The sequence below is a fragment of the Panthera onca genome, chromosome X (assembly GCF_046562875.1).
Source record: "Panthera onca isolate mPanOnc1 chromosome X, mPanOnc1 haplotype 2, whole genome shotgun sequence".
Taxonomy (NCBI): Eukaryota; Metazoa; Chordata; class Mammalia; order Carnivora; family Felidae; genus Panthera; species Panthera onca.
In genome coordinates, this window is record NC_138357.1 from 114,300,844 (window position 1) to 114,317,560 (window position 16,717).

Below are 16,717 nucleotides of genomic sequence, written 5' to 3' on the forward strand. Positions count from 1 at the left end.
AAATACAAGAGGACGTATCTTTAAGTTAGGGACTGCATTTTGGCAAATCTAGACAAGTCTAGAATTACTTAACATAGCTTTTGACATAAGAGCTACCCAGGTATTTGGTGGGGTTTTGAAGTTCTTTTCTTACCACTCTAAAAAAGACTCTGGATTGTTTCCTAGTGGCGGTCTCCTCTGCAGGCTCTGGACAGCAGTCTCCCAGTACAGAAGAAAGGCTCAGGGGTCCCTGGCCTCACAAGATGAGGCTGAAACTGTCAGCTAAGCCAGGGAATAGAGGGAGCCAAGAGCTGTCGTCTTTGTTTAAACTTCTGTTAACATGACATGAATTTCACCGAGTTTACACAAGGAAACCACCACTATTTAAGACCTTGAAGTTTTAAAGACTTAAAGAAATGGGATGGGTTTTTTAAACGTGTTGTTACTTCTCAACATGTTTTAAAGGTGAGTGGAACCTTAGCATTGTGAGAACAGTGACTGAACCCTAATTTTGACATCCCAGAATAGTATGGCGTTCTTAAAAACGGATGAAAATTCCGTACACCCTATAGCACTTACTGGAAAGCAGGCTGGCATCACTGTTCTAGGTTAAAGTACCATGGGGTACTTACAAGATTAAAATGTTAAGAATATGCCTTCTGTTTGATACTGAATGCACATAGAAAACTATGTTTTGTATTTAATATATAAATGAAGAGGTCTTATTTAAAAATGGAATTGTCCTTCTATACCCTGCCTGGATATAATAAATATTGCGTTTTATTGAGCAGTGGTCAGTGTGAATTGGCTTCAGCCTCCACACACACACTGGTGATGGACACGTGCCACTACAAGGGTCCAGGGAACGATTCTACTCCCCTCGAACGATGGCAGAGTTGGGACAGGTAGAAATGGCCATTTTTCACTTAATGTATACGATTTAGCAAATACTTCTCAATTATTAAAAGAAATAGAACTATTTTAAGGAAATAATTTTAAGTCTAAAATACCCTTTGTAACTTTCACACGAAATACTTAGGTGTGCAATAACGTCTTTCAACGCAACACTATACAAAACGCATGCAATTACTATCTTAGCCTACATCCTTTCTTTTTATGGGTTTTTCTTGCTTAATGTTAAAAGTGGAGAACACAGAGTCCCTTACAGTTGAAAGTATCACCATCCATGATGTGCAGTTTCCCTTTAACTGATGGACTTAAACTTGATCCACTGATTTGCACCCCGAACTTCAAAAGGTGGGTCGCTGCTGTAAATGTGATAGCCTAGTTCTTCCAAAGGCGGTTCAGGATCAGCGGTGGCAAACTGGGCAGCATCCTCAATTTCTTTCCTCACTTCAACATCAATTTCCTAAAAATCAGATTATAGTTCGGGAGGTTTTTGAACACACAGCAGCTTAGGTACCAACTAGCTCTACCTGGAACCTGTTGCTAGTATACAAGTGCTAATAGTTGCTATTTTTGAAGGTGATGATTGTTTTTTTAAATTTTGGAACATTTATGAATTTAACATCCAAAGTCTATTTTTAGGGAAAAAAGAACGGTGCTACCGGGAGGGTTAAAGCTTTTGCAAATACGACTGATTCATGTGCTGTGAAACCTTCCCATTTACGGAGGCAGTTCCCCCAGGAGCGGCAGCTTTCTGTGTGCAGAAAAACGCGTTGCCCAGAAAGGAGAGCAGAGAGCCTACCTTTAATTCTTCAACACTGGCCAGGTTGCTGTTCACCATTCTATCCTTGAGAAGCATAATAGGGTCACTCTTACTTCTTACTTCCTGAATCTCCTCTCGTGTACGGTAACTACAGGGAGGCAAACGAATAGGTAAGAACATTTCTGGTACAGCAAAGACCGTTCTGTGAAATACAGATGAGTGTTTCCGACAGGGAGCACAGCAATACCTGTCACTGTGGGAACAGTGCAATTCTACTTTCAAAATACAAGAACCCCACCTCTAACAATTCTGTAAGAGCTGCTTAGTATCTTTGACAGGAAACTCTACCCTGGCACTTCCCCCGGCTTTTCAGGCATTCTGACAACAGGGGCCAAGCCTTTATTTGCTTCTTGGCTCTAGATGAAGGGTAGGAAGGACGGGGTAGAGCCTCTTTATGTGCCCACCGTCCCACCCTTCTGAGCTTCTACATTTGATGTGGGTGGTGAGAACTACAGACTGTGAGGCAGAATGCCAAGCAGGAAGCAAACGTGAAGACCCCAGAGAAGCGTGGCCAGCAAACCCTCGGACAGCAGGTTTTCCGATCCCTCTTCTATGATACAGCTGACCCCTGAACAACGTGGGGGTCAGAAGCACCAACTCCCCATACACCCCATAGAAAATCTGCAAATTTTGACTCCCCCAAAAAACACATTTTGTACATGTGTATTATATTCTTAATGTAAACTAGAAAAAAGTGTTAAAATCAGAGAGAAAAATACCGTTCTGTAACAAATGGACCCATGCGGTTCAAACCTGTATTGTTCAAGGGTCAACTGTACTTCCTTGTCCTAAGTCACCTATAACCCCACAAGGAAGGGCTCTACCGTTTTTTGCAAACACCAAGGACATTTTTCCCACTTGCTCTTTATAACCTTTTCCCTTAGAACTCCAATCTACTCCAAGGCTTGTCAGGGCTTACTCTGACTAAACCTACTTCTTTTAACTGTGTCACACGCTGGGATGGCAGCATTACATGCCAGAATTACTAAATCGACAAGTAAAACTATCTTCCTACCATAACCTACCTCTGACTGATAGATTTCAACATGCTGAATACCCCACGTGCCAGGTGGCCTCACTCCACACCAGCCAGCTTTTCAGATTCCGAGTCTTCATGGGGGTGGTGCCTACAAAAGCTACATGCCCCTAAATATATAAACTCTCCATACCGTCGACCTGTTTATGCAATGATTTCTCTCTGCAATTTTTTTTGAAGTAACCTCTACCCCGAAAGTGGGGCCCGAGCTCCCAATGGAGACACAAAGTCGCATGCTCTACCTACTGAGCCAGCCCGGCGTCCCCCTCTGCAATTTTTTTTATTGCTGCTCTTGCTAACAAGAGCATAGTGCATGCTGTGTATTATAGGCATTTTCAGAATGCTTCCAGGCAAAGACTCCTAGAACTACTTTACTTGATGTCAACTAATTCACCGCATGAAGCCCACTGGTGTCTGGCTTCCAAAGCAAAGGCAGAAATGCTTGCTTTTTCATGTGAGTAGCCACACACAAAGCCCAGCCACTTGGGACACCACACTGAGATTTCTCATGACCGTACCTGACACCAGGGTCACTCATGCTATGTCCGTGGTAGCGGTAAGTCTGTAGCTCCATCAGTATGGGCCCCTAAAACAGAACCCAGTGGAGAGTGAGATGATGGGCACAGCATATCCTTTCAGAATCAAAGATCTTCTCGTCAATCTGTAAATTGGCTGAGTCGTCAAGAATTCCTATTACCTGACGTAGCTGTTCTCATTTCTAATACCTGTGTATTCCGTTTCATCCTTCTCATTTTTTTTTTTTTTTAATGTTTGTTGAGAGAGGGAACACAAGCGGGGGAGTGGCAAAGACACAATGTGAAGCAGGCTCTGAGCTGTCAGTGCAGAGCCCAATGCGGGACTCAAACCCATGAGCCATGAGACAGTGACCTGAGCCAAAGCCGGATGCTTAACTGACTGAGCCATCCAGGTGCCCCTCCTCCTCATTCTTAACAGGAACTTACTGGAATCCAAAAGGCATTTAACATGTTATAGAGCCCACTGATCTTAATCATTTTATTAGCATGGTCTTTGATATATAATAATCCTATGAAACAGCTGAGATTTAATGAAGAAAAACCTATTAGCAGTTATGACACCAAGGGGGAGGGTGTCAGTTTATCTTATCTAGTTTTCCCCCTCAGTCACAGAGGACATGATCTACAAACATTTGGATCCTTTTAGAAAGCTAGAGAAAAACACGAACATAAGATCTCACAGAATAAGACTAAAAGCAAACCTGTATGTGCTGGAAAGTACAGAAGGCAGAAGAACTAAAGCTAGGCTGGGTAGGTGAATCTCCTCCCCCCATTTCACGCAGTGTTTCAGAGGGGCTGGCGACCAATCCTGCTGCACACGGATCTGGCGAGTGTGTGACAAAGACGGCAGTCATGGACAACATCTGCTGTTTAACCCTGCGACTCTGCCGGCCAGCCTGACCACCCCTAGGACACCTTCCTCCTGCTACGCCAGCCCCCTTCCAGAAGACGAGGTTGAACACTGAGGGGGAGAGGGTGGATCTAGGATCCCCGGGCAGTTTGGGTGCGGTAGTTCAAGTGCCTGGGGTCCGATCTGAGCTGTGGCGTACAGCAGCTATGTACCCTTGACTGCTCTGCGCCTTAGGTTCCGGTCTCACAGATGAGGGACCGGACTCAAGAGTTGTGCCGATGAACACATGAGAAGTATTTACTGCATCACCCGACCTACATCAATTCCTCAGGAACTGTCAACTGTTCTTTCTGTTCTGTGTCATCCAGGAGCTACTGAGAAGCGCAGTGGGTTGGGCTAAGGGGGTTTCTAGATTCCTCTAGTTCCAAGATCAGGCTGGGAAAGTCAACACATACCACAAACCGGTGATGACGTTTCTACATACGTTTGTACCCCACATATTCTTTCAGGAACTGGGGAAGAGGGGAATGATACCCACCTCCCAAGCCTGGACCTCTTCTAGTCTTGGGAGTCTGAATACAGACCGCTGAGCTCACTGCCACCTCAGTCATACTCTACATTTCCCCCTCTGCTCCACCCCCTGCCCCACTAGCATCACTGCTGTCCGAATCTTACCACACAGGGGAGGTCACTGAAAGGTCAACCCTAAGGACAGGATTATTGGGCTGTGCAACACCAACTTAGGGAGAACATCGTTCTTTCCACCAGCTCTGATGGTACCTTCGCCAACCTCACTGTTGCCCTCTTCCTCTACTGCTCTCCCTGAAAGGTCGAGATTCTCAACTGGAACAGGAAGACTAGGATTACACACTTGAACCATAATATTTAACTTATAGAAGACATTGTGAGGGTCTCCAGTGTTCATTCGAGGGGCTTATGGAGGGGATGGGTGGGTAGAGGTTGGAGGCACACCACAAGAGGTTGGAGGCAAACCACAAGGCAAAATGCTGAGGAAGCACTCAAAAGATTTGCCCTAAATGGAGGCAACGTGGCATCTTTCGTTTCCCAAAAGGTGAGCTACCAAGACCACACTATTTACAAAGGGCCCCGATTCACTTGACTCTGCTTCTACTTTATACATAACCTCAATTACCAGCTACCCCTGAAGAGCTACGATAGACACAGGGGAGGCATTCTTTTAACTTTAAGACAAACATCAATAGAAATCTCTAGCCCACAGGCCTAAGAGAAAGCCTTACCTTTCCAGATCTACAGTAGGCGGCTGCAAACCTCGTCGCCTCCCGGACACACAGGATATCCATTCCATCTACCTGTTAATACACAGGAAAGGGGCAGAACATAAATCAACCTAAAACCATTTTATTTTTACAGGACCTATTTGTGCACTAAAAACCGAGAACTCTTCAATGTGTGTGAGATTGTCAAGGTCACGCAGAGGCATCAAGGGGGTAGCCCTGGCTTCACACCAGGTGTCCTTACCCTCAGCCCAGGAATGAAGTCACCTCTCTTGTAGTAATCCGTGCTGGCCGCTGCTCTCTCAACAGATGTTCCCATTCCATAGCGGTTATTTTCACAGATGAAAATACATGGCAATTTCCACAAAGCTGCCATATTGTAAGCTTCGAATATCTGACCCTGGAAGTATGTAGAAGTTCAAATGGTTTCATTTTGCCATTTTTCTCTAGACTTCTTCATCGTCCCCCGCAGCTGCCCTCTGACACAGGAAGTTTTCACAAAACATGAAATGCCTCACCTTCCACAAACCAGCTTTTGAAACCAACGAGTGTGTGTCAGGGACAAGCAGCAGCAAACATCTCTTTCTGCAACCCGAGGAAGCCACAAACCAAATACCACCACTTGTTAAGTGGGGTCAAGGCAGTAGTACAAAACACACTGGCTCTGTGGCTACCTGCTTTTATGCTTTAATGGAAATGCTAGGAGACCCGATGGATAACCAGAGTGAACCAGTGCCTGAGAATCAGCATCCAGAGCAGTGCCTCAGAGTATCGTGCACGGGCTGGTGATGACTCGGGCCATGACAGAAGTACAGAAAGAGTCGCGGCTCACAGACCGTGAGAGGAGTCTGACGATGCCAGGGCATCCAAGAGAATGTACGTTACGGTACTGACTGAAGAATTGGTTTGCAACGGGGTAAAATGTGAAAAGGTCTTTCAGCCGCCAAGCGTTTGTGAAGCACTGAGGTAGAGGCAAAGGAGAGTTCCCTCACGGGTGTGCCCGTACAAAGCGCTTGGTGAAACAGGCCATGAAGTAAACCTTTAATCTGGCCATAAAACCAAGTTTTAGCTTTCCACGAATGGCTACTTCAACTAATAAGCAATATATTCTTTCTCTATAAATGAACTAGGAACGTTCGACGCTTTAGAAATAAAACTGCAATGGTTATTAAAAACTTAAGAGGCATATACTCACTTGGTTAGCAGCACCATCGCCATATAAAGTCAAACAGACCTCATCCTTTCCGTTATACTTGCAGGCCAGAGCAATCCCTGCTCCCAGGGGCACCTAATATTAAGGACAACCAAGAAAAGAACCACTGAGGTTTATATATACAATGGAATACTACTTGGCAATGAGAAAGAAGGAAATCCTGCCATTTGCAGCAACGTGGATGGAACTAGAGGGTATTACGCTAAGTGAAGTAAGTCAGAGAAAAACAGATACCATATGTTTTCACTCATATGTGGAACTTGAGAAACTTAACAGAAGACCATGGGGGAGGGGAAGGGGAAAAAAATAGTTACAAACAGAAAGGGAGGGAGGCAAACCATAAGGTTGATGGGGGGGGGTGGGGGAAAATGGGTGATGGGCATTGAAGAGGGCACTGGTTGGGATGAGCACTGGGTGTTGTATATAAGCAACGAATCAAGGGAATCTACCCCCAAAACCAAGAGGACACTGTATAGACTGTATGTTAGCCAACTTCCCTCCATGAGGAGGGAAATTAATGCTCCGTATTTTAACTCCTGGCCAGAATTTAAGATAAAAATTACAGTATCACTGCAAACTCCCTCTTCCACTGCTATCTCTAACTACTCCACCCCCATAATTACAAACTGGTAAAACAGCATGAATAATTCTCATTCTCTTTCAACCATGAAACAACACTTCTGCAAAGATTCCACTACTAAAGAGCCACTACTAAACATGAAACCTAATTTTTTTTAACATATAATAGAATTTCATTAGAAAACAAACCAAACAATCTAGTTACATTTTTACACTGTTACTTCTTCACTATTCACTAACTGATGAGAACGAAGAGGACTACATAAGCAAGAAAGCTGGATTTATTTCTAACTAGGCCCCTAAGATCCTGATCACCTGCCTTTCCTTGTCAGACACTAGCATCAGCAGTCTATAGCAGGGAGAGGTACTGCAAAGTGGATATGACAAAGCAATCAACGTACTTAAATGGAAAAGGTGAAGGTATAGCTGTTACTACACTCTTGCTTCCTTATAAAACCTGACAAATACCTAAAAGAATTTTAAATCACTGTCCAAACCTGTTTATTAACTGATCAAATGGTAGGCTATGAAGCAACAGGTCTTTTAAAGAACACCAGGTCCCCTGGGGCGCCTGGGTAGCTCAGTCGGTTAAGCATCCGACTTCAGCTCAGGTCATGAACTCACTGCTCGTGGGTTTGAGACTCTGTGCTGACAGCTCAGAGCCTGGAGCCTTCTTCAGATTCTGTGTCTCCCTCTCTCTCTCTCTCTCTCTCAAATATAAAATATAACCTAAAAACATAAAAATTAAAAAAAAAAGTACACCAAGCCCCCACAGTCCTAAAATACTTCAAGAGGAACATTCTCTGGGGTGTGAAGATCTTTAAGACATGGTCTAAGGCCAAATCAAGGCAAGCATGCAATCCTCATCCTCATCTCGGGTCACCTGAGCTCCGACGATGCCGTTGCCCCCGTAGAAGTTTTTGGCATACATATGCATCGATCCGCCTTTCCCTTTAGCGCAACCTCCTCTTCGTCCTAGAAATGGCAGCATATACACATCAAAAACCAAATATACAAAAGAAAACCACACGCCAAGTATTTACTGAGAGGGTCAACCACGGGGACTCACAGGCTAATTCAACTGTATAAGCACCCATCCCTCTATGCAAATATATGTTCCACTACATCCTTTCATGAACACCAATCCAGTCTCATGTCCTTGACCTTTATCCTTTAGACGTTAGCATGATACCCTGGACTTTTTTTCCACTTATAAACATCTTCTGATTTCCCCTACACTGGTACAATGAACAGTTCAAAAGTCAAAGGGGACATGAAAAAGATTCCTAGAATTTAAATTGCATACAATGAAATGCTCCTACCCCATTTACTTTCTATGACTGCTAGATTTCTACTGGCATGCTTGAGTGATCAACAGTATTCTGATTTTACGGAGCTAACATTTTTAAACTTCTACCTGAAGGACCAGATGACCTCAAAAACGGTCAGTTTACTCAAAAGCACAAGAGAGGTACCAGAGCACCAAAAGGAGAGGCTTTCTTTTTTTTAACTCAAAAAGGTTTTAATGTTAAGTTGTAATAGCATCTTAATATGAGAGATCTGCAAAGTTATTTCAGTAATTTCTCTTTTTTGGAAATCAACAGCAAACCTGTAAGCTCTGCAAGAATTTCTCGGACAGAAAGTCCACGAGTAAAGGTGAAGCCATGAGCCCGATAGGCTGTGATAAGATGGTCTGTGGGATTTATGCCGGCCTCCAGGCCCACACAACAAGCTTCCTGCATTAAAAGAAGGAGCAGCAATGAGTCAATACAATTCACATTTCTAGATAAAAGAATCCCTAGAATATTAGGAAACATTTGGCCTAGCGGAACTCTTTAATAACCACAAAAAGAGCTCTATTTTTCATCACAAACAGAGTAGAGGGTAAAGCACAAGCCAGAAGCTGCAAACCGGCAATCCATAGATGTACAGTTTCAAGCCCATAGAGTGATATGGAAAAAATCCCGAATTAGACATCAACATTAATATTGGGGGAATTTCATGTGAAAATCCAGACTTCTGTCTTCTCTAGAAGAAACAAACAACAGGAAGCACTAATCTCATATGTCCACATGGCATCAACCGGCTAGAACCAAGTTATGATGCCCCTGGTGGGCAGAGGGGCTGCCTGCTCAAGGTCACTACCAGTCCTAGTCACCGTTCTCTAGTTTTGTACAGCTGGCCTTCTTCACTCATTTATTCCACCTAGCTAGTCCCCACAGGCATTTGAATTTGTAACCCTTGGCCTAAATCCACAAGACAAAAATCAAAATGAAAACCCTTCCCCCAAAAAGTATATCCAGTACAGGTGATCACAGTGCCATGTAAGGCACAAGGGCATGTGAAAAAATTCTCCAGTGTAAGCTTCATAGCAGGTCTTGGCATTCTCATCTTTACTCTGACAAGCCAGTCTCGAGTCCTTCTGATGCAAAAGGCAAGGTAAAAACCAGTAAATACAAACCATACTGAGGCACCTGGGTGGCTCAGTTGGTTGAGTGTCTCTTGATTTAGGCTCAGGTCTTGATCCCAGGGTCATGGGACCGAGCCCAGCAATGGGCTCTGTCTGTGCTGAATGTGGAGTCTGCTTGGGATTCTCTCTCTCTCTGCCCCTACCCCGTGCTAATTAAAAAACCACAAAACAACCATACTTAAATTCCTAAATCTAACATGGTTTTATTACAAAACCACCACTTACCTGACCATCACACAAGTGACAAAAACCACGAATAATTTTCTGTTTATACAGCTGATCTGCCTTTAATTCCATTCGGCGAACAGTCTGCATCATCCTATAGTATTTGAGCCCATCCTCCCTGGTGAGTACCGTGGTGACAGGAGGGCCCTCTTCCAGTCGGTGAAGATCACATTTCTGAAATGGAATCAGACAGTTAACTTCCAGTTACTACAACATAAACACTGCCAACCCATTCTAAGATCTAATATCGCAACAATATTTAATTCAAAAAGCTGCAGAGGAGCACATTGGAAATGCTACATATTGCTTCTGACTCCTTAAATCATAAAGCTCACTGTGCAATGGGATGGAGTTTTGGAGAAAAGAAATATTTCTAAGACGACTTTCACTGAGAACCCCTCGAAGTCAAAGGAGTTACAGGTTGAAAGACAAACTTTTAAAGAAGCACTCTATTCCTACTGAAATATTTTACTGAAACACATTCTAAATTTTGGATTAAGTCTTCAATTTTTTTAGGTCTCCCCCCTTCCCCCTCCCCAAAACACCAGCAAGCTGCTGAGCAAGAAAAGTGAATTCTAACTTTTGCTAAACTTCTCTGAACCTCTGACTCTAGAACATTTGGAAGAAAATGGTAAAAGAGCACGAATATCAAAATGTTCGATTTCAAAGGTAAAACTGGGTAACAAAGTATACCTGTGGAAATATTATTAACACAAAGCAAAACACCTCTTACCTTAATTTCAAATGTAGCATCATTTGCAAAATTACGGGATGCCACCAGCACTCTGCTTGCCTTGAAAGACCAAAATATACAAATATATCAGTACTTTTTATTTTTAGGTATTTTTGAAAGTCATTATTATTATTAACCAATTATCAGGATGCAGTCCTGGAATTTTCATAAGCCCCAACACATTCATGGGTTTATCTTCCTTTCTCTTCACTGTGTTGGGATCTTGTCTTCAAAATGATTCCATGCTTTGGCCAATGAAACATGATTATACACCCTTCCTGAAGGCAAACAGCAGAAACAGAAAGGAGGAAAAAAAGTCAAACCCGTCCACTTAGCCATTTTGTTTCCAAAAAAATTACATTGAAAATATAATGAAGTTACTGGCCAACAGAAAAGACTAGACAATCTCTGACCTTTGTTTATAGTTATACACTGAACAAGCTAAAGCTTTACTTTCAGAATTCTTCTTCAAATAAAACTGTGATTCCATTCCTACTTCAGGCAAACCACCATTCTATGAAATGGTTCCATAAAAAAAAATATTTCCAACTATTCAAAGTATGAGATAAATATGTTTGTGAGACATGTACAAGACAAAAGAAAAGATACTTAGCACTCCCTGACTTAAAAACAATGGACTTGACAGACATTTTATAATCTGAACAGCTTAGGTCTTCAGTAGGCTGTTCCTGAAGCCTCAGAAGGGAGAGATGTTCCCTGCAACAATGTTCCCTTCTTGATGTTATGGGTGGCTGTCACTGCTTGGGTGGTAAAAAGATGGGGGAAACGTTTCCTTTTCACTTTCGACTGAACATACCTGCTCACAGCAAAAATACTGCTAAGTGATGACCAAGGTCCAGACCGGACCACAAACATTTAACCAATTACTATTATTATATTAGTTTAGCCACACTCTGCCACGTTTTCACACGCTGATATGTAAAGTTACATGACTTCTCTTCATGGAGACTTGAAGCACATTCTTGACATCCCACAGAAAGTACCTGTGATGTGTTCCTACAGTGTGTCACCTTACCATCCAACTTCTAGCACTGGACTTGATCTTGTTGAGAAGGGTAAAGACTGACCTGCTAAATGCACCTCCAAGTATACAAAAATCTATTATTTACTTATCTTTTCACCTATCAATATACCCTTATCTGATAAAGCCAACAAAACAATGACACTGCTGGAGGAAAAATGCCTCAACACTAGAAATAAATGCTTCAGTTACAGGTAGAGAGAGTCCATTAGTATACCTAGAATACGTGAAGAAAATTGAGGAATTTGGACAGAAGCTAAGAGGGGTGAGGTGACAAACTAATTTCTGGCAATCATGAAACGGACCTATTATTTTTGCCGGTTCACAAATACTGTTGTGGGGCCAGAAATATTTCTTGTAATGCAAAATAAATTTCCAGATACAGCTACAGAAACTGTAGTCTTCAGAAATATTTACAACTAGAGACCTTGGGGCAGCTGGGTAACTCAGTAGGTTAAGCATCCAACTCTTGATTTCAACCCTGGTCATGATCTCACAGTTCAGTTCAGGAGTTTGAGCCCCACGTCGGGCTCTGTGCTTGACAGCACAGTTCTTGCTTGGGGTTTCTCTCTCTATCCCTCCTCCACCTGCACGTGCACATGCTCCTTCTCTCAAAATAAATATTTTTAAAAATATATAAAACTAGAGACCTTGTGGAAATACTTTATTGTACACCTGAAACTAGTATTACTGTTCTCTGCAACAGTTTTCCCTTCCTGATGTTTGTATGTTAACTGTATGTTAGCTGGAATTCAAATAAAAACTTAACTAATAAAAGTAAATAAAACTAGAGACCAAACCAGCCGGTAACCAACCATACCTGTGAAGAGGTAAATTTTTCTTTCTCCATCTTAAAGTTGAAACCAAGAATGACAGAAAATTCTATATAATAAAGAGCAGGAAGGAAAGGCCAAAGATTATGACTGCCAGAAAGCTACTCATATCTTTTCTCATCGTTTCATTATTATGAATCTCAAAAATTAGAGGAATCACTCACATAATGGGTAAAAGGAGCTGAGTTGAAGAAGCTGAAGTTAAAGAAGCTGAAAGTCCTATCTGAAGTGTGAGTATATAATAATTTGTAACTGTTGAGATTGCTGAAAAAATTACCTTTCATTTTCTCTGGAGAGCCATAAAAAGCTTCTCTGTTAAATGGGATTCCTCTTTGAGAGACCATGGACAAACCCATTCACATTAAAAACAAAAACTCTGAAGTTCTTAAATACATGGGAACCATTCAAGTGAAAGAGGGAAAATGGTTCAAAAATTTCAGATTCTACAAGTGTAAATTAAAAATCTTACCTATTACCTAAAAAGCCAAAAGATTACTGGTAGTGAAATTCTCACAAAACAAGGGATCATATTGGAAATACAAACAGTAAGACAAAGAATAAAAATTTTAAATGCAATTTAATCTGTGAAATAACTGAAGACACTCAACCTCATTCAAAGATGAAATCACAGGTACTTAAGTAACTTAGGTTACCCTGGGCTCTCTGCTTTCATTTTAGAGACTCTCATTTTGTAGAAGGTGCTAGCATCCAATTTCTAAAGGTTTTGTGGGTTGGTTGAAAGGTGGCAAGCCGAGAGAGAAGAGTGGAACAACATCCTAAGGCTTCCACCTAGGCCGGCCCCAGTAACCCCTGAGAAGTGAACATTGTAATAAATTACAGCAACATTTAAGATATTAATTCTACAAGATTCTTTAAGATATTAATACTACATCTACTTCACACAATGAGTTTGTTAAAGGACAAGTTCCTTACACTTGTTTGTATCACCTATGATTGGAAACAGGTTGTTTCTGTCTTGATGGAAGTAACATCAGATATGCTTCATTTTAACGACACTGTTGGAAATCAAAGTGTCAAACCCAGAATCACTGGGAATGTGTGGCAAACTGTGCAACGAGAAACTTGTCCAGTTCATCTAACAATGATCTTTTCAGTGTTAAGAAGTATAGGTTCAAAGAAGAACGTATACATCTATGTTGATTCTAAAACACTTTGAACACTCTAAGCAACCTGTATTAACACAACTGAAACCTGATAAATAAGCACACTAGACCCAAGACCTTAAAGTACACCGAGCTCTTTGGGGACATCTCATCAATTATTACAGTTTATGGAAACACTAATTACCTGATTCGCTCTGTCGCAGGGAGGAGCTATTAAACAGGGTTTCAGCCCACAGACACACATAATCCACGCTGAATACACAATTCTTCAAAATATTTTTCTGTGCCTTAGTATAATTAATGCCACATATACAGGCATCAGGAGAAACATGCAAAATAGCCAAAAAGAGGGGGGGTTCAAAGTAAGGAGCATTAACTCTTTCACTGTCTCTCATCCTCAAGAATCTATTTCTGCTGTAATAATCTTTTCTCTCAATAAAAATTTGTGACTAAATGAAGTTATATTCCGCTCTGGTTTTATCCAGTTAACAAATCACTGAAACCCAAAATTCATTTCTATTTGATTTTTGAGGAGGCCAAAGTTTTATTGAGATGAAGTGCAATTTGCATTTCAAGCCAACGACTTGCCGGAAGACTGCAAAACACAACCAGGAGTATTTTGGACAGTTGAGTGAATGAGAGTCTGATATTAAATGACTTCTCTGTATTCACAGAGAAACACAGGTGACAGTAATTTGAAAACTCACATACCAATTTTCCTCTTTCTGTAGAATATCACCAATTCTATCAAAGTTTTTCTTTTCTAATGCAACCCTTTAAATGTAACATAATACCGAACTAAGACCTTTATGTAATGTTGAAAATATGTTTCTATTACTTACATTCAACTTAAAACTGCAGTTGTGGAGATTAAATAGCCTAGTGCCTGGCGCTTAAGAGCTCAGTAAGTGTTGGTCGTATCATGTGATATACAGAAATAACACTTAAATGTGCTTATCCTTCAGGTAGATCTGGTTACAATTACATGCTAATAACTGATTAACCAAATTGTGTTTTGTAGTCATTTCAGTCAATGGGATTCCCAAAAGGCTATATACTTCCTACCTTTCGATGATATCTGCCCATACTAAGCAGAAGTGCCACAAAGTCCTGGGAGAGTTACTAGAAGCTGAATTGCAAGGCAAGTTTGGCTACAGTTATACCCAGTAACACTACCTTCCACTACCTAAGAGGTCAAAATGGTTCAAGGTCTTAGGCACATCTAAGAGCTGGAGCCGCAGCCTCCAATCACCACTGCTGTTTTCTTTAGCTCCTTTTACCCTAAGCGTACGTAAGGGGGAGGGCGGTTTCCTCTGGGTTCTGCTTGACTGCCTTTGAAGCGGCTGCCAAATAAAACCTCAACGTTTAAGGGGAAGGTTTGCGGGGGGGAGCGGGGGGGGGTGCTTTCTGGTGAGCATGACCCGGTCTTAACCCTCCAAAGCTGAATGCAGGTGTTCCATAAATGTATACCCACTGGGCATTGAAATAACATTGAACACAGATGGCACCTACTATGTACCAGGCACTATTTGGAAAGGTTTACATACGTGTCACGCGTTTAAGCCTCACGACAACCTCATGGGGTAAGTACTCGTACGTATTATCTTCCCTTTAGAGATAGGGGAACTGAGCACCGGAGGTTTAAAAAAACTTGCCCAAAGTCACAAAGTTAGTGAATGGTGAGGCAGGTGTTTGAACACGACCAGTTTCCGGATTTCACACTCTTAACGTACTATATGGCCTCTCAGTCAAGAGGAATAAAATTAGGAAAATTTAAAATGAATGGGCAGGATCAACTGGAGACTCGAGGAAGCCCAAGGCCCCCTTTTCTGTCTGCAGTAAATGAACGGGCATTTCTGGAGCACACCAGCTTTAGCAGGCGCAAGGAGCCGCAGCTGACCTCCACGCGGACTTTGCAGAGCTCCCGTCCCCATTAACCGCCGAAGGGCCCAGTAGCCCCTCGTCCCGGAGTCGGAGCGGAATGCACGGTGCGAAAGCAAAAACAAAAGACCCGCGGCTCCCCGGACGCCCCGCAGCGCCCTAGGCGGCACCAAACCGCGCGCCCCGAGGCCCGGGCCGTCCTCCCGCGTTCTCCAGCGTCCGGCCCGCCTTGGACCCGGGCCCCGCCGGTGCCCTACCCCGGGCCGCCCACGCCGCCTCACCGGCTTCTGGGCGACGCCCGACAACACGCGGGAGACAGCTGCGAGCATTTTCCTCATGAGTTGCCGGCAGAAGCGGCGACGACTACTCCCAACAACTCAAGCGCCGTAGCCCCGACCCTCCAAGTCTCCTTCAGGCGCCCGGAGCGGAAGCCACGCCCTAACCGCTACGTGACAGAACGGAAAGACGTCAGGCGCCGCGCCGGCCGCAGGCCTACCGGGAAGGCTCCTAAGGCGCGCCCCGCCCACCAAAAAGGCCCGCGGCCGCTCATTGGTTGTGGGAGCCAGGGCGGGCGGGGTTGGGGAAACTCCCGTCACCGCGCCACCGGCGGGTGAGGATCCGGGAACTTGAGGACGTCTGCCTGGGAAAGTGGCGCCCGGCTTCCGGGGCCCTGCGGGAAAATGGCCTTTTCCTTGGATTTTGCAACTCTGATTCGGCGTGCACGATTGGAAATCGTGCAGGTCACCTACAGTGAGCCCAGTCCTGCCGGTGCTGCACTTCTATAGCCTTCGGTCAGTACACGGGATGATTCAGATTAATGGCACGGTTGGAGCCAAAAGAGAGAATATTTGGTTTCTGTAAATGGTTATGCTGCTAACTTGAGTTTAAGAGGTCATATAACAATTGTAGAATGCTGGCCTTTCTACCTGAGCCAGGATCAAAAAATCGGTTCCCCAAGTAAATACTGAGAGATCAGTGAGAGTGTAGCAGGATTCTCCCACTGATAGTCGTGACACCGACACCGAAGCTTTTCTTTTCTGGAAGCAATTTATATTCCTGCCAGTGGCACCGCTCAGTTGGGTTGTATCCAAACAACTGAGCCCCGAACGCCACGTAGGGTAGTTTTTTATATATTTTTTACTTGTTTCTCATATATAACACATAGTTTGATTAAGTGGTCTCATGTTACAAGGTCGCAAAGGATGTTGTCAAGTACGTGAATAGCAAGGTT

General features: G+C 43.1%; 2 protein-coding genes across 2 annotated transcripts in view; one reads left to right on the forward strand and one right to left on the reverse strand.

The window, feature by feature from the left end:
* Positions 1 to 940, forward strand: part of MAP3K15 (mitogen-activated protein kinase kinase kinase 15) — a 124,558-nt gene extending 123,618 nt beyond the window's left edge. Inside the window, exon 29 of the mRNA XM_081792444.1 lies at positions 166 to 940. Coding sequence (XP_081648570.1) covers positions 166 to 265 — 100 coding nt within the window. The 3' untranslated portion in view covers positions 266 to 940. The remainder of the gene's footprint in view (positions 1 to 165) is intronic.
* On the reverse strand, positions 867 to 15,931 carry PDHA1 (pyruvate dehydrogenase E1 subunit alpha 1). The gene is made up of 11 exons (XM_081792445.1): positions 15,768 to 15,931; positions 10,607 to 10,666; positions 9,874 to 10,047; positions 8,788 to 8,914; positions 8,062 to 8,153; positions 6,582 to 6,674; positions 5,631 to 5,786; positions 5,390 to 5,461; positions 3,263 to 3,330; positions 1,688 to 1,796; positions 867 to 1,348 (listed from the first exon to the last, which is right to left on the reverse strand). The coding sequence occupies exons 1-11, from the start codon at positions 15,822 to 15,824 to the stop codon at positions 1,184 to 1,186; spliced, it is 1,173 nt and encodes a 390-aa protein (XP_081648571.1). The 5' UTR covers positions 15,825 to 15,931; the 3' UTR covers positions 867 to 1,183.
* Positions 15,932 to 16,717: the final 786 nt, after the last annotated feature.